Source organism: Neofelis nebulosa, chromosome 2, assembly GCF_028018385.1.
Source record: "Neofelis nebulosa isolate mNeoNeb1 chromosome 2, mNeoNeb1.pri, whole genome shotgun sequence".
Taxonomy (NCBI): domain Eukaryota; kingdom Metazoa; phylum Chordata; class Mammalia; order Carnivora; family Felidae; genus Neofelis; species Neofelis nebulosa.
In genome coordinates, this window is record NC_080783.1 from 197,642,478 (window position 1) to 197,668,150 (window position 25,673).

Below are 25,673 nucleotides of genomic sequence, written 5' to 3' on the forward strand. Positions count from 1 at the left end.
TGGGCGGGGAAGCCGCGTTCGCAGCCTATCCAGATGCATAAAATCGCTTTCTGCGGGGCCCAGGCGCGCGCCCCTCCCCTGCCCCCACTCGGCCGGGAGCCGACTTCCTTCGATTGCGCGCGCGCGGAGCTGGTGGGAGGGCGCCCGCCGGGTCACGTGAGATGTTTAGTCCGCACTCTACAGGGGGCAGCCATTTTCTTAAAGGCTGTTCCGCTCGCGACAATTTCAGAGCACTGACATGAAAAATCTGGGATGCTTTCGGGTCTAGTTATCAACTCTGGGAATGAGGCAGAAAGAAAACACGTCTACCACTCAGGCATAGGAGTGTCTAGCTCAAGTGTCTTACTACTTCCAGGTCCCCCAATTTACTTGTTTCTTGGGTTCTTAGAAGTGATGAAGCAAACGCAGAAAATAGGGCCTAAGCCTATTAAAGACGTGCTTCCACCGGCGGGTCCTAGGCCGGGAGTCTTAGGGTATAAGTACATCTGGGAGAATGGAGTCCCGGTCCTTTAAGGGTGTGTGCCAAGGGGCGGAGTCTAGAGCGGAAGTTGTAAATCAGGGCTGAAGTCCGGCTAATGAAGGGCGGAAGTGGAGTGTCCAGGGTTGTAATTATGGCGCAGGAAGAGGAAGATATTCGAGATTACAATTTGACTGAAGAGCAGAAGGCAATCAAGGCCAAGTATCCTCCAGTCATTCGGAAGTACGAGTGTGAGTAGGTGGCTCAGTTTTCTCATGCCCTCTTTCCCTGCCCAGGTCTTCTGGCCTCTCCTGCTTTACCCCATTAGGTGCTTCAGGCGTGATCCCATTTCGCCCTGTATTGTAGGTACGAGTCCGGGGGATGCTGGAGGATAAACCCACCTGGTCTGAGAGTCGGGAACTGGGCTGCTGCGTCTACACTCTTTTGAACTCTTTCTACATATACCTAGTCACATTTATCTTGTGGGAATTTTATCAGTGTATTCTAAAGATAACCATATTTCTAAGCGTTTGCGGGGTTGTCTCCCCTACGTATCTCCCAACAGTGGGATGGTTAGAGCAGTGAATATACTTGTGCATCCTTTGTTTTGCACGTGTGCAAGTGTATCTGTAAATTTCCGAAGTTACGTTGCTTTGTCAAAGGATATGTGCATTTTTAAAATTTTTATTTATTTATTTTGGAGGGAGGCAGAGAGAGAATCCCAGGCAGGCTCTGCCCTATCAGCCTCATGTTGGGGCTCAGTCCCATGAACCGCGAGATCATGACCTGCGCCAAAATCAGGAGTCCCACGCTCAATAGACTGAGCCACCCAGGCACCCCAAGATATGTGCATTTTTAACTTTAACAGTTTTTGCTAAATTGATCTCCAGTGATGTTGTAACAGTTTATACTCTCACTGTCATTTTGTGAGCGTGCTTTAGTCCTCACACTTCTGCCCATTTACTGCATTACCATACTTTGTCTTTTCCAATTTAAATATTTTGTGATATTAGTTGCATTTTGATTTTTTTAAACATTTATTTATTTTTTGAGAGACAGAATATGAGCGGTACAGGGGCAGAGAGACAGGCAGACACAGAATCCGAAGCAGGCTCCAGGCTCTGAGCTGTCAGCACAGAGCCAGACATGGGGCTCATATTCAGGAACACAAGATCATGACCTGAGCCAAAGTCAAGATCATGACCTGAGCTGAAGTCGGATGCTCAACCGACTGAACCACCCAGGCGCCCCAGCATTTTTTTATTATAAGTGAAGTTGAACATACTTAAGTATGTTTGGAGCTATTTGTATGTCCTCTTCTGGGATGTGTATATTCATATTTTGAACCCATTTTTCTATTCGATTGTTGGTCTTATTTTACTCTGCAGAAATTTAGTTTTATGTAGTGAAATTTATTAACCCTTTTTATGACTTCTGGGTAGTCATACTTAGGAAGGCTTTGTCCACTCTAAGATTGTAAAACAATTCTGTGTTTTCTTGTACATTTGGAAATGAAAACTTTTTTTTTTTTTTTTAAATTTAAGTAAGCTCTGTGCCCAGTGTGGGGCTTGAACTCACCACACTGAGTTCAAGAGTGGCATGCTCTACCAACTGAGCCAGCCAGGCGCCCCTGGAAATGCAAACTTACATTGAAGTATAATATACAGAAGAATGCACTTACCATAAGTGAATGTTCACACACTGAATACACCTGTATACCTAATAACCATGTGGATAAACAATATTACAGCATCCTGTCTTACGCCCCTTTCCAATCACCACCGCCCTCCCCACTCCTCCCATTATCCTGACTTTTTTTTAAAGATTTTATTTTTAAGAAATCTCTACACCCAACATAGGACTCGAATTCACAACCCTGAGATCAAGAGTTGCCCATGCCACCAATTGAGCCAGCCAGGTGCCCCCCATTAACCTAACTTTTTTAACATCATAGATTAGCTTTGCCTGTTTTTTTTTTTTTTTTTAATGTTTATTTATTTTGAGAGAGAGATAGAGAGAGAGAATCCCAAGTAGGCTCTACACTGGGGCTCAAACTCACAGTGAGATCATGCTGAGGCAAAATCAAGAGTCAGACGCTTAACCGACTAAGCCGCCGAGGTGCCCCTGTTCTATCTTTTAATATGTTGTAGGACACTCTCCCCTCACTACTGGCCCCTTTCCTGCCATTCTTGCTTTTTTTTTTTTTTCTATATGTAGACAAACATCAGCTATGTGTAAATATATACAAAACTAGTATGATGACTTCCATCTGCACATCACCCAGCTTCAGCAATGATCAGTTAATGGTTTACCTTTTTTTATCTGTACCCTTATACCTCTGTAGGGGAGGAAAAAAATCTTTCTCCTATACCCATCATAGGTACATTGGCTGGGGCCCTACAAATCAGAAAAAACAAACTTATAAACACATGTGTTGCACATTCAACTGGAAGTATTTTTTTTTTTAAGTTTATTTATTTTGAGGGGTGCTTGCGTGGTTCAGTCGGTTGAGCGTCTGACTTGTGGTTTCGGCTCAGGTCATGGTCTCACGGTTCATGGGTTTGACCCTGTATCAGGCTCTGCGCTGGCAGTGCAGAGCCTGCTTCGGATTCTCTCTCTCTGCCCCCTTTGCTCTCTCTCTCTCTCAAAATAAATAAACTTAAAAAACATTTTTAAAATTATTTTGAGAGAGTGTGTGAGTGAGTGGAGGAAGGGCAGGGAGAGAGAAAGAATCCCAAGCAGGCTCTGCACGGTCAGCCCAGCCCAAAGTAGGGCTCAAACTCCCAAACAGCTGAAGTCAAGAGTCGGATGCTTAACCGACTGAATCACCCAGGTGCCCCTCACATAGGAGTATTCAGTGATGAGTAACTCAAAGGGCTGGTTAGAACTTGAGCTTATATAGCGTCTTAACAGGAGCAGTAATTTTGTAGAGAAATGACAAGACAAAGGAAAAGCATTTTGTACTTCTGGGGCGGCCAGTTGTGGGATGATAAATATATAGAAAACTAATGGAAGGTGAGGGCTAGTTAGGAAACTTTATTATGTAGATTCCTCTGGTGCTGACTGGGTGGATAAGGGTCTAGAGTTTTCTTTAATGATTGATTTCTGTCCTTGCTGATAGGCAAAGGGGAGCACCTTTATACATTTATGTTTTAGACATATAGTGGGAGGGCAGAGAGTTTTTCTTGTATCTTCTCTCATTTGTCTTCAACTCAAAATAATCTTTATACCTGAGTGGCATATTTCTGGCTACCTTTCACCTCCTTTTCATTTATTTTAAAGTAAACTGCAGATAGGGGCACCTGGCTGGCTCAGTAGGTAGAGCATGTGACTCTTGGTCTTGGTGTTGTGAGTTCTAGCCCCACAATGGATGTAGAGATTACTTAAATAAATAAAAACTTTAAAAAATAAAATAAACCACAGATAAAAAATACTATTGGTATTTTCTCAATCATATTAATTATAAATTTAGGGAGAATTAAAACTTTAATATTTACATTAGGAGTTTTTTTTTTGAGGAATGGTGTATGCCTTTCCATTTTTCAAATCTTGTGTATCCTGAGAAGGTTATTTTAGGTATTTCATCTTTTTTGTTTCTTTTCCTTTTTAAAAAAATATTTATTTATTATGAGAGAGAGAGAGCGAGTGAGTGTGGGTGGGGCAGGGGAAGGAGAGAGAGAATCCCAAGGAGGCTCCATGCTGTCAGTGCAGAGCCTGACATGGGGCTCTATCCCACAAACCAGGAGATCATGACCTGAGCCAAAGTCAAGAGTTGGATGCTTAACTGAATGAGCCACCCAGGCGCCCATCTGTTGTTTTGTTTTGTTTTTTTTTTATTTTTTTTTCAACGTTTTTTATTTATTTTTGGGACAGAGAGAGACAGAGCATGAACGGGGGAGGGGCACAGAGAGAGGGAGACACAGAATCGGAAACAGGCTCCAGGCTCCGAGCCATCAGCCCAGAGCCTGATGCGGGGCTCGAACTCACGGACTGCGAGATCGTGACCTGGCTGAAGTCGGACGCTTAACCGACTGCGCCACCCAGGCGCCCCTGTTGTTTTGTTTTTGTTATTGTTTTTTTTACAGTAATGTCTTTGCCATTGTGGGACTCAAACTCATGACCCTGAGATCAGGAGTCACGTGCTCTACTCACTGAGTCAGCCAGGCCCCCACACCTTTTTTGTTTCTGATGTAAATGATCTTTTCTGCCCTGATATCATCTCTTGTCTATCCTGTTATTGACTATAATTGTGAAAGCTGCTGAGTTGTATAATTAATTTTTTACCCTGCCTCCTTATAGTATTCCCTTATAGTTAGTATAATTTTCTTTTTTTTTAATTTTTTTTTTTTCCAACGTTTTTTATTTATTTTTGGGACAGAGAGAGACAGAGCATGAACGGGGGAGGAGCAGAGAGAGAGGGAGACACAGAATCGGAAACAGGCTCCAGGCTCCGAGCCATCAGCCCAGAGCCCGACGCGGGGCTCGAACTCACGGACCGCGAGATCGTGACCTGGCTGAAGTCGGACGCTTAACCGACTGCACCACCCAGGCGCCCCATAGTTAGTATAATTTTCAGTTGATACCCAAGAGTATCCAAATTTTTTTCGTTGTACACTTTGAATTTTGTGTGTTCAACTGTGTTATAATAATATGTGCATTATAAAACTCTGTTTTCTTTCCTCTAATACCACTTCTGACATCAAGTGTGTGGTTTCTCCACATCAAGCAGTTTTCCAGTTCTCTGATGCCAACTTGGGTATCAGTCAATTCAATTCTGTTCTGATCCTAACTCCCTGGAATTAACCCAGACCCCACAGTTTAAGGGCTGAATTGCACAAGACTGCTTCCACTTCATATGGCAGCCCCAAATGGGGTACCCAAGCTACCCACACTTCTGCCTAACCAGTTGCAAATTCTGGTGTTCCCATGCATTCTCCTCCCACTCCTCCTTGGGCTCAAGTTCAATAATTTGCTAGAACAATTCACAGAACTCAGGTAACCATGCTTTACTTAGGTTTACCAGTTTATTATAGGGGATCCAACTGAGGAATGACCAGACGGATGCCATGCATAGAGCAAGGTATGGGGAGAGGGTCTGGAGCTTCCATGCCCCCTCTGGGCTTGTCGTCCTCCTAGCACATGGATGAGCTCACCAATGGGATGTTCTCCAAATCTCTTTAAGAGTCTATAACTCAGTCTCCTGCTCCACCCTCCACAGGCCAGGCACTCACACCTGGTGGTGAGGGGGTGGGGCTGGAAGTTCCCACTCTTTAATCATGATCTTCCTGGTGACTGCCCCATTCTAAGGCTATCTAGAGACCCTACCCTGAGTCACCACCATAGCATAGATTCAGGTATGGACAGAAGGTAATAATTAATGAATAACAAACACTCTTATCACTCAGGAGAATCCAAGGGTTTTAGGAGCTTTGCCAGAAACCAGGGACAAAGACCAAATATATATTTTTATTACACCACAGAAACATTCAGTAAATATAGCAATTAAGAATGAGAGAGGGGCGCCTGGGTGGCGCAGTCGGTTGAGCGTCCGACTTCAGCCAGGTCACGATCTCGCGGTCCGTGAGTTCGAGCCCCGCGTCAGGCTCTGGGCTGATGGCTCGGAGCCTGGAGCCTGTTTCCGATTCTGTGTCTCCCTCTCTCTGCCCCTCCCCCGTTCATGCTCTGTCTCTCTCTGTCCCAAAAATAAATAAAAAACGTTGAAAAAAAAAAAATTTAAAAAAAAAAAAAAAAGAATGAGAGAGAAGGGGCTCCTAGGTGGCTCAGTTGGTTAAGCGTCCGACTCTTGATTTTGGTTCAGATCATGATCTCCCCATTTGTGGGATGGAGCGCTGTGTTGGGCTCTGTGCTGGGAGCCTGCTTAGGATTCTCTTTCCCTCTCTCTCTGCCCCTCCCCCTCCACACGTCCCCCCCCCCCCCTCTCAAAATAAGCATTAAAAAGGATGAGAGAAGAAAAATAGTTTAACTTTTTAATTTGTTGTACAGAAAAAACTTTTTGCCCAAAAATCCTGTTAATATTTTTATAATATGTTTCATGATTGTATCTATGGAGAGGATCATATATGAATTACATTAATCTATTTCCTAATAACTGAATCCGTGCATTCCAGGAATAAATCCCACTTGGTCATACTGGATTCTACTTGGCAACATTTTGTACAGTCTTTGAATTGATGTCATGTGAGATTAGTCTGTATTTTCTCCCAGCTTCATTTCTTTCCATAGACCACCCCCAAATCTCTCCCCAAGCTTTTCCTGTAGCCCTGTTTTTTCCTTTAAGACTGTGTAGACAACAGTGTAGTTGTCATCTTATTGATTCATTCAGCAGTATGATTGAACACCTGTTGTGTATCATGCATTGAACAAAAATTGGAAATAAGAGAATGAGCAAACACGTACAGAGCACCCCTTAGTCTTTTGGCACTTACAATGTTAAGTCTTGTTTCCTTTGGGAATTCAGTCCAAGTTAAGTTGATTTCCTAGTCTCTCCTATGTTTCAGTTCTCAAAGTGTGACCCTTGGACCCCTGGGGTTCCCCAGACCCTTTCAGAGGATCTGTGATGACTAAAACTACTTTTGCAATAATACTGAGATACTTGCTCTTTCACTGTGTTGGTATTTGTGCTGATGGTGCAAAAGCATTGGTAGGTACACCTGCTGTCCCCTTAGCACAAATTGAGGCAACACCAAACTGTACTGGTAATCACTTTATTCCTTAACCACTATGTACCTAAGGTTAAAAGAAAAAATCATTTTCACTTAGAGATGTCCTTGATGAATCAGTAAGGACTGTCAGTTTAATTAAATCTTGACCAGTGAGTACATGCCTTTTTCATGTTCTGTGAAACAAAATGGGAAATGTGCATACAGTGTTTCTGTTGCTTGTCAAGGTATTGATGATTACCTTGAGGAAAAGAACTTGTGTAATTGAGTTGTGAGCTGGTTTTTGTTTTGGTTTTGTTTTTCATGGAAGACCCCCCCCCCCCCTTTGTTTTCCTCCAAAGAATGACTGAAAGATGTAGTGGTGTTATTCAGTTAGGGGTATTTGGCAGATAATTTCTTTAAAACACTTCAAGGAAAAGAACACAATATTTGTTGGCAATGATAAAATTCAAGTATTTGAGTGAAATTCGAATTTTGGAAAACTTGTGTCTGTCATCATGAGCTTGACAGTTTCCTAGTACTAAAAGATCTTTCTGATGAGATTGGTGGTGATATTAACAAATATACGTATATATGTAATTTCACTTCGTATAATTAAGTGTGTCGACATTACCTGTATAAATCAATGAACTAATATTTTTTCAAAAGACCAGTGCTTTGGTGTTATACCATCAGGCACAGATAAGATCCGTTCTAGGCACAAGATAGAGTTAATGGATTTTAATGTTACAGAGTATGAAAATTCATTATAACAGCTTCAAATTCCATGTTGCATGTTTCTAGTTTCGGTATAGCATCATGGAAGATTATATATAGTTTTGTGAAAAGCTATTAAGATACTCCTCCCTTTTTCTCCTACATATATGTGAGGTTGATTTTATGTACATATTTCAACTAAATCAATATGTTGCAACACATTGAAAGACATTCAAAATACTTACCTAAATGGTGCCACTCTTCTCACTAAAGTTTTGGGGAAATATGGTTATTTTTTATAAAGGTATGCAATTTATGTTTAGTGAAATGGCTTTGTTTTTTATTAATTATTACTATTTTCTAAAGATTTTATTTTTAAGTACTCTCTATACCCAATGTTGGGCTAGAACTCAATCCTGAGATCAAGGGTCACATGTTCTGACTGAGCCAGCCATGTGCCCCAATTTTGTTATTTTTAAATGAATTAACAAGTATTTAAACGTTTTTTCGTTAAAATTTCTAGTATGGTTAACATGGACAGATACAACACATATAAATCAAACCTTTTTGGGATCTTCAATAATATTTGAGTAAAGGGTTCCTAAGACCAAAAATTTGAGAACTACTGGCCTATAGTAATCTGTCATTGTTCTTTCAAATTGTTTTTTAAAATGGAGATATAATTTACATATGGTGGAAGTGCTCAGATCTTAAGTGTAGAGTCTGATAAGTTTTGATAAACATATACATCCATTTATCATTGGAGTGTATTATACGTTGGATAGTAGAAGATTTCCATCACCCTAGAAAGTTCCCTTTTGCTTTTTTTCCTATAAGCCTCCACCCCCCCCCCCCCGCCCCCCGCCATGTCCTTACTTTGAGGCAGTTTGGATTTCTATTACCAGAGCATAATTTTGCCTATTTTAAAGTTTCACACAATATAGATTCTTTTATGCCTGGCTTCTTCACTTAGTATCAAAGATAAACACAGCCTGGGGCGCCTGGGTGGCGCAGTCGGTTAAGCGTCCGACTTCAGCCAGGTCACGATCTCGCGGTCCGTGAGTTCGAGCCCCGCATCAGGCTCTGGGCTGATGGCTCGGAGCCTGGAGCCTGTTTCCGATTCTGTGTCTCCCTCTCTCTCTGCCCCTCCCCCGTTCATGCTCTGTCTCTCTCTGTCCCAAAAATAAAATTAAAAAAAAAAAAAAAAAAAAAACGTTGAAAAAAAGAAAAAAAAAAAAAGATAAACACAGCCGGACATTAAAGTGGTGAGTGACTTTTTTTCAGTAATTATAGTAAAAGAAAGAACTGAACTCCATTCCAAATTTTGCAGAGGTGATGGGGCCTTTTAAAGGGAGAATGGAGAAGAGGGGAGAGCAGGGGCCTCATAGATTCAGAGAAGTGAAAAATTACAAACAGTTAGTCTGCATAAATTCGATTAAGCCTGCAGGATTTGGTAGCAGGCAGTTACGGAAGTTAGGATTCGATCCTCCCACTGAGACCAGGAGTCTTTTATGCTGATTACATTTCAAAGGAGTGGCTCTGGAGTCCTTGAGAAGGACCCTGCTGAGTTGTAAGAGATAAATATTCACAGTTGTAAGCCCTTTATAGTAAATGCTTTAAGAAAGGGAGGTTAAGGGCCTATTGTTAGGTTTTGGTTGGAATGAACAATAAATTCTCCTGTCTGTGTAGCGCTTTCCCCGGCAGGTAATCTAATGCTTTGGGGCCGGGGTGATCCTCGGAACTAGGCTTATGCTGCTAGAAGTCCAGGTGTGCTAAAGTTTGATCACTCTTGTCACAGAGGAGTTTGGATAGAGGTGTTACATGCTGAGAGTTCTGCAGTTTTCACTTAATGTTTTTGAGATTCATGTTAATGCATGAGTCAGTAGATCACACCATTTAAAAAAAATGTTCATTTATTAATTTTTGAGAGAGAGAGAGAGAGTGCAAGCGGAGGGGGGAGGGAGGACAGAGAGAGAGGAAGGGAGAGAATCCTAAAAAGGCTTCTTGCCGTGAGCGCAGGGCCTGTCTTGGAGCTCAGACCCATGAACCATGAGATCATGGCCTGACCCAAAACCAAGAGTTGGATTCTTAAGGAACTGAGCCATCCAGGTGCCCCAGTAAGTCACACCATTTTATCGCTGAGTAGTATTGCATCGCATCTTTATCTGTTCTCTTATCGGTGAACTTTCAGTTTTTCATTTTGGGGAATCCACTGCTGTGAGCATTCTGGACACATGCTTTCATTACTCTAAGGTTAATACCTGTCATTTTCTTTTAACTTCTTTATCATCTCTGCTGGTCATCTCTGGTGCCTAAAACATATTAAGTCCACAGGAATATTTTTGAGTGACTTGGAGAAGAATTTGAGCCTTGAGTGTCACCAGAAAACTATGTGTTATGGTACAAAATCTACTACACTGGCACTCAGGACGTCTCAATTCTAGGCCCAACTTTGACTCTAAACAACAGTAGTCTTTAACAAGTCCTACGATCTCTTTGGATTTCAGGTTTCTTCTTCTTTTTAAAAAATTTTTTAAAGTAATCTCTACACCCAACATGGTCTCAAACTCACAACCCAAGGTCAAGAAGTCATGCGCTCTACAGATTGAGCCAGCCAGGTGCCCCAGTTTTCTTCCTGTCCGTGAGGGAATTATATTAAATGAGCTGCAAGGCTTCCTTCTAGCCTGAATATTCAATGATCTAAGTAGGAAGAACTGACAGAAGTCATGCTACCAGTGAAGAGTAGACTGAAATGTTGGGATAAACAAATCCAGTGGGAGTTTGCTGTAGTAGCAGGTGTTGCTTTCAGGTGTTTCTGTGGGGATAATCAGGAAGAAGCTCATAAACATCGTGTTGAGTTTACTTTTTTTAAATTTTTTAATGTTTGTTTACTCTTGAGAGAGAGAGAGAAAGCACGAATGTAGGGGCACAGAGAGGGAGACAGAGGATCTGAAGCAGGCTCTATGCTGACAGCAGAGAGTCCGACACGGGGCTCCCAACTCAGTGAACCATGAGATCATGATCTGAGCTGAAGTCGGACACTTAACCGACTGAGCCACCCGGGCGCCCCTACTGTTTTGTTTTGTTTTTTTTCAATAATTTATTTATTTTTGAAAGAGAGAGCAAGAAGAGGAGGGGCAGAGAGAGAGGGAGACAGGATCTGAAGCGTGCCTGTGCTGACAGCAGTGAGCCTGAGGGGGGCTCGAACTCTTGAACCCCGTGAGATCATGACCTGAAACAGAGTTGGATGCTCAACTGACTGAGCCATCCAGGCACCACAGAAGGATAATATTCTTAATAATGAACTAGAGTTTCTTGTGACTTGCAAGTCAAGTTCAATGACATATGTGTTTTCCCCTCTCTCCCTCAGATTTGGATCATACGGCAGATGTCCAGTGAGTATACCTGCAATTTATGTCTTTGAAATCATGTTCTTAAATAGGAAGTCCGATGTTTTAATCTCGATGTCCCTAATTTTATTATTTATCTATTTATTTTTTAAAGTGTATTTATTTTGTGAGGGAGGGAGAGAGAATGTGCACACAGATGCACACACAACCCAGGGAGGGACAGACAGCGAGGGAGAGGTAGAATCCTCTCTGTCAGCACAGAGCCTGACGTGGGGCTCAGACCCACAAACTGTGAGATCATGACCTGAGCTGAGAGCAAGAGTTGGACACATAACCAACTGAACCACCTAGATGCTCCTTGATGTCCCTAATTTTAATTTTCTCTTCCTATTTTCGTTCCTTTACACCATGAAAATGATGGTTTAAAAGAACCCAATTCCTGTGCCATTAAATTGATTGCTGCCTTTGGTTTTGTATTTACCATGCTAATTTTATTTTGACTTTGGTGTCAAGTTTTCTCTCTTGCTGTCTTGAATTTTATTACACAGGGCATAAATGTATTTCTTTAGGTTACATGCGTGGGGAGATACTCTGGAGGAAGCATTTGAGCAATGTGCAATGGCCATGTTTGGTTACATGACAGATACTGGGACTGTGGAGCCCCTCCAAACACTAGAAGTAGAAACCCAAGGTAACCAATTTGTTTTCAGGGAAGAAATTGTTATGCAAATGTGCAGTGTTGTACACGATTTCAGTATATTTTCACAGTAAGAACAACTAAATTAATTATGAGCTTGTTCTTCCTCTTTTCGGCTAGCCTAAGAAATTCATTACACTTTTAAATTCAAACAAGTTTTTAGAGAGGAGAATCATTAAACATCATACTGTCACGGTTCTTCTTGATCCTGTGTAGGAGATGACTTAGAGTCTCTTCTGTTTCACTTTTTGGATGAGTGGCTTTATAAGTTCAGTGCTGACGAATTCTTCATACCCCGGGTAAGCAATGGTTTTTCTTTTTTACTGAGCAAACGGGTTCTAGTTCAGATTTTAAGAGAACAAATGATTGAGAATAGAATGTGTGATGCAAAACCAAGCCATACAGATCCTAAGATGATACTGATTTGTAGAAAACAGGGACTCCTTGGTTAATCTGCCTTTGCCTATGTATATGCATCTTGTAATATTTAGATCTCTTACCATATACTCGTCACTAATCAGGATTGTGTGATAAGAATGCACCTGCTGTCTTCACCCACACTTTTTATGTCTCCCTAGTTTGAGCTATATTTATGTCCATCCATATGTTCCTTTGTCCCTTGTGAAATTTAGCAACTCTGCCATGTTGGCCTAAATTTAAAAATTGCTGTCAGTTTTCCTTAACATGAAAAAGGAAAATCAAATGGAGATTGCCTGTTGCCATCAGCCTCTAGAAGGGAATCTATCTCAACATCACTGTTACCTAACACACAGCGCCTTGCTTCCTTGCTTCCATAATCACTCCATTCTCTCCCTTCCCAGCTATGCTACATACACTCTTCTAACTGGTCCCTTGTCCTGCAGAGTTCAAGAGCCTACAGTGTTAGTTAAAAATGGGCCAAGAATGATTGAAATCCTGTATCATTCTATTCTATTTTACAGAGAAAGTTCTTGACTCCTGTTTTTAGAGTGTACATTTTTCAAGAATGTTTCTCTTCACTATATAAGAAAAAAACCTTATTTCCTTGAAATATATTTAGTTTGTTGTTCTACTTTAGTTAACATTTTAATTTTCTTTGCGTCAGGGAAGTTGTACATTGTTATTTTCTAGGAAAGGGGACAACCTAGACATTTTTGTTAATTAAAGTATAACTGACATACAATATTATGTCAGTTTCAGGTATACAACATAGTGTTTTGACAGTTATTAGACATGTTTTAGTAGATGGTCTATTATGAACATTTTTTTAAATTAAATTTTCTTTTCCTCTTTAGGAAGTGAAGGTACTTCATATCGATCAAAGAAATTTCAAATTACGGTCAATTGGGTATGTTTTGAAGATCTTTTTAAGTAACAAGCCATGAAAGATGTTAAAATTATATTCTTCACTGAACGTACTGGGCAGGAAGACAGAAATGTTAAAGTCAGAGGTCCCATTGCAGCCCAGTGGGCCTCTGCAGATTAAGCTTTGTGAACCCTAGGAGCAAGGGCTTTGATCCTCAGCTTTGGAAGACCAGAAATGTGTCAGAACAGAGTTAATTTTGGTTCTTAAACCTGATTCCCAATTTATTGATTTTTTTTTATGTTTATTTATTATTGAGAGAGAGAGAGAGTGCAAGCCCAGGAGGGACAGAAAGAGAGGGAGACACAGAATCTGAAGCAGACTCCAGGCTCTGAGCTGTCAGTACAGCAGAGCCCAGTGCAGGACTCGAACCCACGAACTGTGATCATGACCTAAGCCGAAGTCAGACGCTTAACCAAATGAGCCACCCAGGCACCCCTGGTTTGTTTTGTTTTGTTTTGTTTTGTTTTTATTTAAAAAAAAATTTTTTTTTCAACGTTTTTTGTTTATTTTTGGGACAGAGAGAGACAGAGCATGAACGGGGGAGGGGCAGAGAGAGAGGGAGTCACAGAATCGGAAACAGGCTCCAGGCTCCGAGCCATCAGCCCAGAGCCTGACGCGGGGCTCGAACTCACAGACCGCGAGATAGTGACCTGGCTGAAGTCAGACGCTTAACCGACTGCGCCACCCAGGCGCCCCTGTTTTGTTTTGTTTTTAAGATTTATTTCAGAGAGAGTGTGAGTAGGGTAGAGGGGCAGAGAGAGAGAATCGTAAGCAGGCTCCATGCTCAGTGTGAACCCCATGTAGGGCTCAGTCCCACAGTCGTGTGATCATGAACTGAGCTGAAATTAAGAGCCGTATACTCAACCAGCTGAGCCACCCAGGCTCCCCTCTTTTAGGTTATTTCTACGTAAAGCCTATTTTTTCCACTTCATGTTGAATTTGATTCATTTCTTTTTTTCTTTTTGTAAAGTGACGTCTTTTATCCTTCTCCCTCCTTTTTTTTTTTTTAATGGGTATGGAATCAGCCTTATCCAAGGGTATTTAGCTAATAAATGGTTGAACAGAAATTTAAAACTTTGTTCTTTTTACTACCAATACTGCTTCTCCAACTGTGATCTCTAGCCACATTCATCTTGAAGGGAGAGAAGATACTTATCCCGGGTTCTAGGAAAGTACCCTTCTAGGGCCTTCTATGCACAGACCATGGACATTTTCTCAAAAGTTATAAAATAAGAGCATATTACAGAATGTAGTATTTTGCCTCTGTGATACTCAGGCCTACTTTCTCCAGTGGGAGATAGTATTTAAATCATTGTATAGCCTTGGGTACAGTGAAAATTTTGAACATGCGGCTGTATTTATTTATTAAAAACTTTTTTTTAATGTTTATTTATTTTTGAGAAAGAGACAAAGCATGAGCAGGGGAGGGGCAGAGAGAGAGGGAGACACAAAAGCTGAAGCAGGCTCCAGGCTCTGAGCTGTCAGCACAGAGCCTGATGCGGGGCTTGAACTCACTGACCGTGAGATCATGACCTGAGCCGAAGTTGGCTGCTCAACTGACTGAGCCACCCAGGTGCCCCTATTAAAAACATTTTTTAATGCTTATTTTTGAGAGAGAGTGCAGGTGCATGAGTGGGGGAGGGGCAGAGAGAGGGAGACACAGGGGCAGAGAGGGAGACGCAGAACTACAAACAGTCTCTAGGCTTCATGCTCCGTGCTGTCAGCACAGAGCCAAACGCGCGGCTCTAACTCACGAACCACAAGATCATGACCCGAGTCGAAGTTGGACGCTTAACTGACTGAGCCACCCAGGTGCCCCTCAAACTGAAATTTAAAGCCCCTTATCCCTCCCATCTCTTTTGGCCTTCTCATATCTTAACCACATTTATAAGATTTATTTTAAAATATGTAAAGGGAGAACAGGTATTAAATCCTGGAAGTCTAAATCAGTTTTAATTTTCCTTCTCAAGGTGGGGAGAAGAATTTTCATTGTCCAAGCACCCTCAGGTATGTTTAAATCCAGCCATTAAGAACATTTTCTACTTTCTTACCATAAAGTTAGTATATGCCAATAAACTTTAGTGAGTTCTAATAAATTGGTGTGAAGTAAGTGGTAAGTTTTCCTCAGGCTTCCCTGACCATGTTATGTTTTTTTAAAATTTTTTTTTTTTTCAACGTTTTTTATTTATTTTTGGGACACAGAGAGACAGAGCGTGAACGGGGGAGGGGCAGAGAGAGAGGGAGACACAGAATCGGAAACAGGCTCCAGGCTCCGAGCCGTCAGCCCAGAGCCTGACGCGGGGCTCGAACTCACAGACCGCGAGATCGTGACCTGGCTGAAGTCGGACGCTTAACCGACTGCGCCACCCAGGCGCCCCCTGACCATGTTATGTTTAAGCGCTGATTCCACACATCTGATTTGGTGGATTAGGAGTCAGCACTTGGGCTCCAGGGTCGGGTTTGTTATAGATTTTTATGGGATTTAAAAGTCCCTTTGCCTTTTCAAGCTTCTGTATCTCTTCCTGTGATGAAGGTTTTAGACTGAATGTTCTCTAAAGTACCTTCTACTTTCTGTGCTTCTCCGGATTCTGTATTTGCCAACCTGTATGACTCCACTCTATACCAGTCAAATCTGTATATAGGAATATGGGGAGGCAAATTTTTTCTGTAAAGGGGCTAGATAATGTTTAAAGCTTTGTGGAACAAGAGTGATAGAAGAACAATATTTAGCTCCTTTATTGTATCACTATAGCCACCATAGACAATACATAAACGAATGAATGTGGTTGTATCCCAATAAAACTTCATGGACATTGAAATTTCAATTTCATATCGTTTTCAAATGTCATGAGGTATTCTTTTGTGGTTTTTCCCCCCCAACCATTTAGACATGTAAAAACCATTCTTAGGTGGTAGGACTATACAAAACCAGGTGGCAGCCTGGGTTTGCCCTGTGATTTGCAGGTTGCTGACCCTTGTGTTTAGGCCAAAGAGACCTAAATTAGTTGAGGGTGACTGGGAAGTCCTGGTTGCTTCTAGTAGCTGCAGTATCATTTCTTCAAGCACAACATAATGAAATGAAGCCTGATGAGGGAACTTCGGGAGAGAAGCTTAAAAAGAGAGAAACCGCTAGAAGGGAGCATGTGAATTACAATACAAATGACACGTGGAATTTTCTTTTGAACATCTTATGTGTGAGGTATATATTAGACATCTAAATGGAAATGTCTCATAATAGGCATTTGCCTATAGGATGTCTTGTTCAGGAGATAGCTATCTCCGCAAACATAAATCTGGGAGCCACCACTGAGCAGAGGATATCTATAGCCATAGGATTAGATGAGATTATGTCGGAGGGAGTATAGATAAGAGAGAGTATAGAGGGGACTGAGCCCTGGGGTACTAAGTTTGGAAGAGACAAAGCCAAAAAGTAAAAGACAAGGAAAACCTCATGAAAGGGAGCAAAAGAAGAGGGGGTGCCCTAAAGCCAGATATCTAATGATCTTGAGACCGCTCAGAGGTTGCGTAAGATGAGGATTGAGAATTATCCATGGGTTTACTAATCAGTGGAAAGATACATGGGTCAAAGAGAGAATGAAAGATAGGAAAGTGGAGGCAATGTATTGAGACAGTTCTTTTGAAGAGTTTGAAAAGGGGAACAAATAGAACAGTACTAGCCAGAGGGGAATGCGGTTGGAAAGGGAGGAGTTTGTGTGTGTGTGTGTGTGTGTGTGTGTGTGTGTGTGTGTGTGTGTGTGTCTTGTTTTAGCTACAAGGTTTGTAGCACCAGCGTAGGCTGTGTGGAAGTGATCTAGGAACTTGGGGCAAATTGATCATGCTGGAGAGGAAGAGAATAATTTCAGAACAAAGACCTTACGTTTTGGTAAAGGGGGGTGTGGGGTGGTGTGTTCAGGTACAGGAGCTGATCTTCTGATAGGAGCAGGGACGGGCTGTTCATTGTAATAGGAGGAAAGGCTAATGTGAGTACGGATGGAGAAGATAAGTCACTTCTTGCTGATTGCTCCGGTTTTCTCTAGGAGGCCTGGTGTGAGGGTGAGAATGAGGGAGAAATCCTAGAGGTGAAGATGGAAAGTAATTGTTTCAGAGACTGAGCAAGGGAATTTAGTGGCAAATGTAGGATGACTAGTCAGTGCTGAGTGCCCTTTTGAGATTGTGGATGTGATTTAAAGTGACACCACTTAGTATGGTGTGTGCTGCCGTAGGCAGAAAGTTGAATTTGATTTAGGTTGTGGTTTCACCGGGTGATTGTGGCAGAGGGAAAAAAGCAAAGGTGGGTGCCATTCAGATCCATCTGGGAAACGTTCAGATTTCTTTTGTGCCATAGAGCTAGCAAATGCCAGTTGCCTATTGCTGGCTATGTTTTGTGCTGCAAAGAATTATTGTAGATTCTTTTCTAGAATGGGAAGGAACCAAGAGAACATCTAATCCTGTGGTTTTAAACCAGGGCAGGCGACGGGGGGTTGTCATGTATCAGAAACATGTGGAGAGAGAACCCAGGAAGTAAAGTGAGTTGGCAGCTGAGGAGGAGAGGAGTCTGTGTTCCTAGGCCCCAGGTTAGACTATAAGGAGGAGGTCCCGAGAAGGAGCTCTGAGCCAGACCGTAGGAAAGCTTTGGGCTCCTTGACTCAGTCCACTTGGTAAATGAAAAAGGGGATACTGGAGAGGTCAGCCAGCCTCCTTATCCAGGTGGAAGCAAAGCCAGGATTAGAGCTTCATCTCTTACCTCCCAGTCAGCGCTCTTTCCCTATGCACATGTGGCTTCTCATTTTTACCAGATGACTGTACAATGCTGTACAAATAACTGCTTGTATCATGTGAGTTTTTAGTTTTTCAGAATAATAGTAAAATTTGGCCTTTCTGCCTATTGTTGTAGAGTTACTGATCCTGAGTTTGATTTTCATTTTTTCCTATTTGTTTTTCCCCTAACCCCAACTTTAGGGCACTGAAGTCAAGGCAATAACGTACTCAGCAATGCAGGTCTATAATGAAGAGAAGCCAGAAGTTTTTGTGATCATTGACATTTAAGATGCCAAAAAAACAAGAAAAACCCCCTCCTATGAAGAACTGTTTTTTCTCTTCTTTTTAAGAAGATACCATGATACCATGATATAAATTCTACAGTATCTGTTGATATATGGAGATTTGCAGAACAGAACTTTTTTTTTTTTAATGTTTATTTTTGAACTAGAGAGAGTGTGAGTGGAGAAGGGACAGAGAGAGACAGACAGAAGATCCGAAGTGGGCTCTGCACTGACAGCACAGAGCCCGACGTAGGGCTCAAATTCATGAACCGCAAGATCATGACCTGAGCCAAAGTCACTTAACCAACTCAGGCACCCAGGCGCCCACAGAACAGAACTTTTTAACTTAAAGTGTGACTTTCAGAAATGGAACATCAAGGTGCAGGTTTGGTCCGTGTTACGCAAATACTCAAACTTTAAAGAATTCTTCAGGTGGCAAGTATGGCTTCTCATCTCTTAGTCTCCTGCTGTAGTAGCACCCTTCTAGTGAAATGTCCTGCCTGGTCCCCAGAGGGACCAACGGTGTCAGCAGCAGCCCAGGATACTCTGAACCTTCTGTAGTCTTATCGAATTTAGTTTGAAAAAAAAATAACAATAACTTGAGAAATCCTACAACCAGGACTTTGCTTTTTTCTGAATTGGTTAACACATATATTTTCTATATATACATTAAGAGAGGTTTTGTTTTAGATTTCCTGTGGGACAGAGCCATCCTGTATGCCACTCGGTTTTCTTAGAAGAAATAATTATAGTTGGAACAGTTGGAAGACTTCTCTAGAAAGAGTCCTGAGTTTCTCTCTTTCTCACTATTTTAAAGCACTAATGTATGGACACTTTTCCTATTTTCTCGTAAGAACAAGTCAGTGCCCTTACAAACGAGCCCCTTCCAGGAGTGCCTGGGTGGCTCGGTCAGTTAAGTGTCAGACTTCAGCTCAGATCATGATTCTCGCTGCAGTTCATGGGTTCGAACCTTGTATCGGGCTCTGTGCTGACAGCTTGGAGCCTGGGGCCTGCTTCAGATTGTGTCTCCCTCTGTCTCTGCTCCACCCCTAGTCTCGCTCTCTCTCTTTCTCTCTCTCAAAAAATGAATAAACATTAAAAAAAAATTTAAATAAAAAAATGGGCCCTTCTAACGTGATTTTATATTAAAGCCCATATATTTATACAGTTGGAGAAGAAAACTGTTTTACATTTCTTTGTGTTTTTCTGAGTTCTTCATTGTGGAAAAAAAACACGTTAAAAATGATCTAAACTTTTCAAAGTAGGTAATGTAATGAAACTGCTTCTGTTTGATTTGCAACATTATTCTATTCTCTGTTCATTGATTGAGGTATTTGTTGCCACCACAAGAATTTGCAAAGTTGCTATTTATTCGCACATACAGGAGAAAAGATTGCCACTGGGTGGTGCCAGATACCATTACGGCATGCTAAACTTGACCTAAAACGAAATGGTGAGCTTCCGAAGTGTTCTCAGCACTGTATCTTTTGCTAGCTCTCTAGAAAATAGAGCTAATGGAGACTAGGCCAAGAGCCTACCATTTGAATAGTAGTTCTTGCAATGAATACATAACAGGATCACTGGGGTGGTGTTTCTCCCCCTTCTTTATTTTGAGGTACATTTTGTTCATTTGAATTGTGGCCCTCTAAGCAAAAACTGTCTAGAAGAACCTCTCTGCCTTTTGTCAGGATGAATTTCCAGGCTAACCTAGGTCCCTTTTTTTCATGGACCCCTTTGTATATCATGTGCTATTTGGGACATTGATTGTGAAAATGAGCAGCGGGATATTGTGAGTCCAGTGGAAGAGCTGAATCCAGAATAAGAGCTCTTGGGATGTATTAAGCCAAGTAGGGTATAGTCTTGACTGGGAAAAAAAATGGGTAACCGCACCTCTTACCACCAGTGCTGTGTAATGGGGTTCAGTAAAAGCAAGTCAGTTTTAATTACACAATATGAATTCTATTTCCTTTTATTTATAATAAATTTATAATTTATTAACTATTTTATGTGAATTTTAAAATGCGGTTTGTGGGGTGCCTGGGTGGCTCAGTTGGGTAAGCGTCCCACTTCGGCTCAGGTCATGGTCTCGCGGTCCATGAGTTCGAGCCCTGCGTCGGGCTCTGTACTGACAGCTCAGAGCCTGGAGCCTGTTTCAGATTCTGTGTCTCCCTCTCTCTCTGGCCCTCCCCCGTTCATGCTCTGTCTCTCTCTGTCTCAAAAATAAAATAAACGTTAAAAAAATAAAAATAAAATAAAAGTAAAATAAAATAAAATGCAGTTTGTGTTAGGGGTGCCTGGGGGGCTCAGTCAGTTGAGCATCTGACATCGGCTCAGGTTATGATCTCACAGTTTGTGAGTTTGAGCCCCATGTCGGACTCTGTGCTGACAGCTCAGGGCCTGGAGCCTGCTTCGGATTCTGTCTACCTCTCTCTCTGCTCCTTCCCTGCTCATACTGTCTCTCTCTCAAAAATAAATACTAAAAAAACTTTTTCTTTTAAATGCAGTTTGTGTTCATTTTTAAATATGCCAAAATGAAGATACTCAGTGGAAGGAAAATGAGTATGTTACCTTTGTGTGTGGAGTTGGTATTCTTGACCCAGCAGCAGCACACAATTTATTCATTTTTGTTTTTTTATTGAGACGGTCGTACAGTCTCCCCCCCCGCCCCTGACTCTTTAGTTTCAGCTATGTCTTGGCCTCGGGAGCATATTTTTCTCCTACCGTATAGCATTCCCACTCATTGTCACTTTTGTGTCTTATTCTCCTATCTGGGCTGTCTTGCCCCTTTCCAAAAACATGAACAGCACATCCAGTGCCCAAGGAGTCACAGAAGTAATGAGAGTGAACTGTGGGTGTTTGGCTGAAGATTCATGCAGTAGCTACGGGGGCAGCTGCCTCACAGCTCTTGCCCTTATTGCTACTGTGAATACAGGCCTAGCGCTGCACTTTTCGTGACACCCCACAATTGGGATTTTTATGTGAAAGTCCCAAGTTTGGGGAAAGAAGAAAAAAAAAAACACTACAGATCATCACAATGGGAAAACAAATTGCGGGCTGAATCTCGTCCACAGGTTGCTGGTCGGAAAGTCCTGCTTTAAAGCACAGCTCAAGGGGTGCCTGGGTGGCTTAGTTGGTTAAGCGTCCCAACTGTTGATTTCAGCTCAGGTCATGATCTCACAGTTTGTGAGTTCGAACCCTGCCTCAGGCTCTGCTAAGGAGCCTGCTTGGGATTCTGTCTCCTGATTTCTCTGCCCCGCCCCCGCTCGCACGCGATCTCTCTCAAAATAAAAACATAAACTTCAAAAGAAATATTTAAAAAAAAAAAAAAAAAAAGCTCAAGTCCCATTTTCTTAAGGCCTTCCTAATATTCTAGCCTTCTGTGGTCTTTATGTCTCCCTAGTTAGCTTTAAAGATTTGCAGCCTTAATGTTTTAATTGTTCAGTGTTTGCTAGCCTCATCCCTCTAAACAGAAGGAGTGCTTCCCGATGGCACATAACGGATGGTCCATCACTGCCTGGTGGTCTCTGGGTTAAGCATCTCAGAACTGCATCAAACTCAAGCAGAGCTTGAGCTCTGAGAGATCATCTCCTTGAGCAGATCTACAAAAGCGTAGGATTGCAAGTCACAGGCCTCAATTTCTAGCCCTCACTCTGCTGTCTAACCTTGGACCTGCTTCCCCATCTGCATATTATAAGTGTTAGTGGGGGCACCTGGGTGGCCCAGTTGGTTGAGCTTCTGACTTTGGCTTAGGTCATGATCTCGTAGTTCGTGAGTTTGAGGCCCACATCGGGCTTGTTGATGTCAGTGCACACACTGCTTCGGGTCCTCTGTCAACCTCTGTCTCCCTCCTGCATGGACTCTGTCAAAAATAAACATTTAAAATAAGTAAAACAAATGAAACGGGAGTGTTAGTGATTCCTGAACTTTCCAGTTTTAAGTTTCTGTGATCCTGTATACTGTATTTTAAACAAGTGAGCTGAGAACGAGGTTTCTGCAGTTTCTGTTTGTTTAGGTCCAAAACACACCCATCAGCATCTTCTCATTCACTCTTCTCAGACAGCCTTTGTTGTGAGTACGGCTGGATGTGCTCTGATGGCAGCAATTTGCCGTAGTGGACATTCCATAGTGGCATGGTGACCTTTTCTCACTGGTGTCTCTCCCTCCCAAGTGGGCTAAGTGGTTATCTGTCTCTGTGACCACTTTGCCAATTCTCTTTCCACTTTGTTATTTTGCCACTTGGGCTTTGGAAGAAAATGTTCAAGAAGGGTGGAAAAAGAACAATTTATACCCTCCTCAAGGTGGGGCATTTGCACTGAGTGAACTAGAATTCTGGCCCGTCCCCACCTCTGAAGTCTGAGCTTCAATCAGAAGGCTTTGAGGATTCCAGATTGAGACCGAGGATTCTGTTTCTTCATCTAAGAAACCAGGGAATTGGAAAGGATGTCCTCCAAAAGCTTTCAGAGCAAATATCCACAGAACTTAGTGACTATAGTACTTTATCAATGTTGTTGCCCATTTAATGTACTATAAATAATTTTTATTTTGTTACCTATCAAATGAACGATGTCTAATTCTGGACATGCAAGAAAGTACTCTTAGGAAAAGGGCCAACATATTTATTTTGTCATAAACGCATATCCAGGACTGGTCTGTGTGAAGTATTTTCCCAAGTGCTTTCAATATGTTTCCCATTTGTCCTTACAGTATTTTTTTCTTTTCTTCCTTTTTTTAGAGAGCGTGCACATGAGTCGGGGAGGGGCAGAAGGAGAGAGAGAATCTTAAGCCGGCTCTATGCCCAGCGCATGGGCTTATGACCTGAGCCAAAATCAAGAGTCAGATGCTTAACCGACTGAGCCACATAGGTGTTCCATGTTCTTCCAGTATTTCTATATGTGGTATCTGCATTTTACAAACATGGAAATTAGTAACACCTAGAACCACCTGGCTGTATGACTCTCTTCATTGTCTTCATACCATATCCTTTAATATATAACAAATCACATTTATGTAATGATCCTCTGAGTTAGTATAGCAGCCATCACTCACATTTTATATATAAGGAAACACTTCATGTTTGGGTGATATTTCTAAGGTACAACCCAAAAAGAGATCACTGACAAAGATTGTGCCACTTTCTCTGACATTTATTCCGAAAGTTCAAAAGTTAATGTTATTTAGCAGAGACATTTGAACTATAGAAACGTCTGGTTTCCTAGGACAAGACAGTAAAGAATGGTGGATTTCTACTGTTTCTTCCTACTGTCAAATAAATATACAACTGTGTGTGTGTGTTTTAATTTGTATCTATATATTAAATTTTTAAAACATTTATTCATTTTTCAGAGACAGAGTATGAGTGGGGGAAGAGCAGAGAGAGAGGGAGACACAGAATCCGAAGCAGGCTCCAGGACTGCTATCAGCAGAGCCTGACGTGGGGCTTGAATTCACAGACCGCAAGATCATGACTTTAGCTGAAGTCAGATGTTTAACGGACTGAGCTCCCTAGGCGCCCCTATATCTATGTATTTTTAAATAGACTCCACACCCAATGTGGGGCTCGAACTCATGACCCCAAGATCAAGAGCCGTATGCTTCACTGACTAGGCCAGCCAGGCCCCCGTGTGTGTGTTTTAAACTGCTTCCAAGTATAGCTGTTAAGGTCATTAGAGTCATGGATTCTGATGCTGACTCTGTCATTCATGAACTGTATGACTTCAGGAAATTTCCTTAACCTATCTGAGGCTTAGTCTCCTCAACTCTGAAATGGGGAGGATGACTACTGACAGACCAGGTTGCTGTGCAATACCCCAGCATCGCTGGGGTCATTAAGAATCTTATTTTGTAAATGAAAAAAAAAAGGGGGAGTAATTTTGGAATTACACTTGGAGCTGTGGACTATGCTAGTGTTACTTTGAGGGGTTGGACTGTTGTAAACAGCACAAACCAGAGCCAGATCACTGGGGTCCCTGAACAGTCCTGGTAAGCCACTTACTAACTGTCCACTTTGGACATGTTGCTTTACCTCTCTGCCTTCATTTCTTTATTTGAAGTGATGATAGTACTTGTAGGATTGTTAAGAAGATTAAGAAATATAAAGGACGGCACATGACACATAGTAAATGCTCTGTGAGGGCTAGTATTCTTACTTTGACGAGAATAATAAATGCCAACAGCTCCTTACTTTCCTCCTTATTAAAACAGTCCACAGTGTTTGGTTAGGGGGTGTCATCAGCCTAGAGACAACCCTGGTAGCTGGTGCCATTCTGCGAAGGTCTGTGTTTATGAAGAAGGGCAAAAAAGCCGTTTCTTTCTGCTTCTCCCCTCTCCTGTTTTCTCTTTCGACTTCATTTTCCTTCCTGCTTCTCTACGCCAAGTTTTTCCTGTTTTTCTTTCTTCCATATGTCAGTTGAGCATCCATTTTCAAAAGCTGTGCCCATCTCTTTATGCCAAACCAGTTGCCCTTCTGAGGCGCTCCCTTCCGCTCGTCCCTTCTGGGTTTCCTTGTAGCTCACAGCATTAAACATTCAAGGGTGTATCACAAGGAGAAGGAAGATGAGCCAGTTATTGGGTGACTTTGTTTCTGCCTTTATCATTGTTCCCCTAGGCCCTCCAGAGCCCCTCTCAGGACCAGTGCAACTCACCATCACCAACCAGCTAAGTTTACATAACTCTCCAGTTCTGCCCTTTGATTTTTTACCGATTGTTTTTATAACTACTTTATTGAGATATAACTCTGCCATACAGTTCACCCACTGAAAATGTACAACTCAGTTGTCTTTAGTATATTTGCACAGTTGTGCAACTGTTGCCACAATCAATTTTAGAACATTTTCACCCTCCAAAAAACCCACTACTTTTTTAAGTACACTCCCCACTCTCCTGCCTCCCAGCCCTGGGCAACCACTAATCTACTTCCTGTTCTTAAGCTCTGTGTATTCTGTTGCCCAGATTCTTACCTGCCAATCCTGTCCTTTTTTGAAATAACTGGAAACTCACCTTTTATTTTTTATTTATTTTTTTTTTAAATTTTTTTTTTCAACGTTTTTTATTTATTTTTGGGACAGAGAGAGACAGAGCATGAACGGGGGAGGGGCAGAGAGAGGGAGACACAGAATCGGAAACAGGCTCCAGGCTCCGAGCCATCAGCCCAGAGCCCGACGCGGGGCTCGAACTCACGGACCGCGAGATCGTGACCTGGCTGAAGTCGGCTGCCTAACCAACTGCGCCACCCAGGCGCCCCTGGAAACTCACCTTTTAGAAGCTATTTGGACTCATCCCACCTGCTTGATCCCAACTTTCCTGGGTTCTCTGATTTCCAAAGAAATACTTAGACTGTGTTGTAAATATTTGGATATATTGCTGCATAAAGTCCCTTAAGTAAATATATGTAGTCACAATTCTGCTTT

At 42.0% G+C, this 25,673-nt stretch overlaps 1 protein-coding gene across 4 annotated transcripts; it reads left to right on the plus strand.

The window, feature by feature from the left end:
- Window positions 1-198: 198 nt before the first annotated feature.
- Window positions 199-23,550, plus strand: ZBTB8OS (zinc finger and BTB domain containing 8 opposite strand). 4 transcript variants are annotated; one of them, XM_058718216.1, is made up of 7 exons: window positions 205-708; window positions 11,204-11,228; window positions 11,753-11,874; window positions 12,097-12,179; window positions 13,155-13,207; window positions 15,196-15,232; window positions 18,185-20,273. In XM_058718216.1, exons 1-7 carry the CDS (start codon window positions 576-578, stop codon window positions 18,269-18,271), a joined length of 540 nt encoding a protein of 179 aa, XP_058574199.1. In that variant the 5' UTR covers window positions 205-575; the 3' UTR covers window positions 18,272-20,273. The 4 variants fall into 4 exon arrangements, with proteins under 4 accessions (XP_058574200.1, XP_058574199.1, XP_058574202.1 ...); XM_058718219.1 differs by having other exon boundaries at window positions 602-712; XM_058718218.1 differs by having other exon boundaries at window positions 632-708; window positions 11,732-11,874.
- The last annotated feature ends 2,123 nt before the right edge of the window (window positions 23,551-25,673 follow it).

Coding starts and splice junctions, on each gene's coding strand:
- ZBTB8OS (XM_058718216.1), top strand. CDS start 576: ATGAAGGGCGGAAGTGGAGTGTCCAGGGTTGTAATTATGGCGCAGGAA. Junction 13,208..15,195: donor TTCAAATTACGGTCAATTGG/GTATGTTTTGAA, acceptor TTCCTTCTCAAG/GTGGGGAGAAGAATTTTCAT. Junction 15,233..18,184: donor CATTGTCCAAGCACCCTCAG/GTATGTTTAAAT, acceptor CCCCAACTTTAG/GGCACTGAAGTCAAGGCAAT.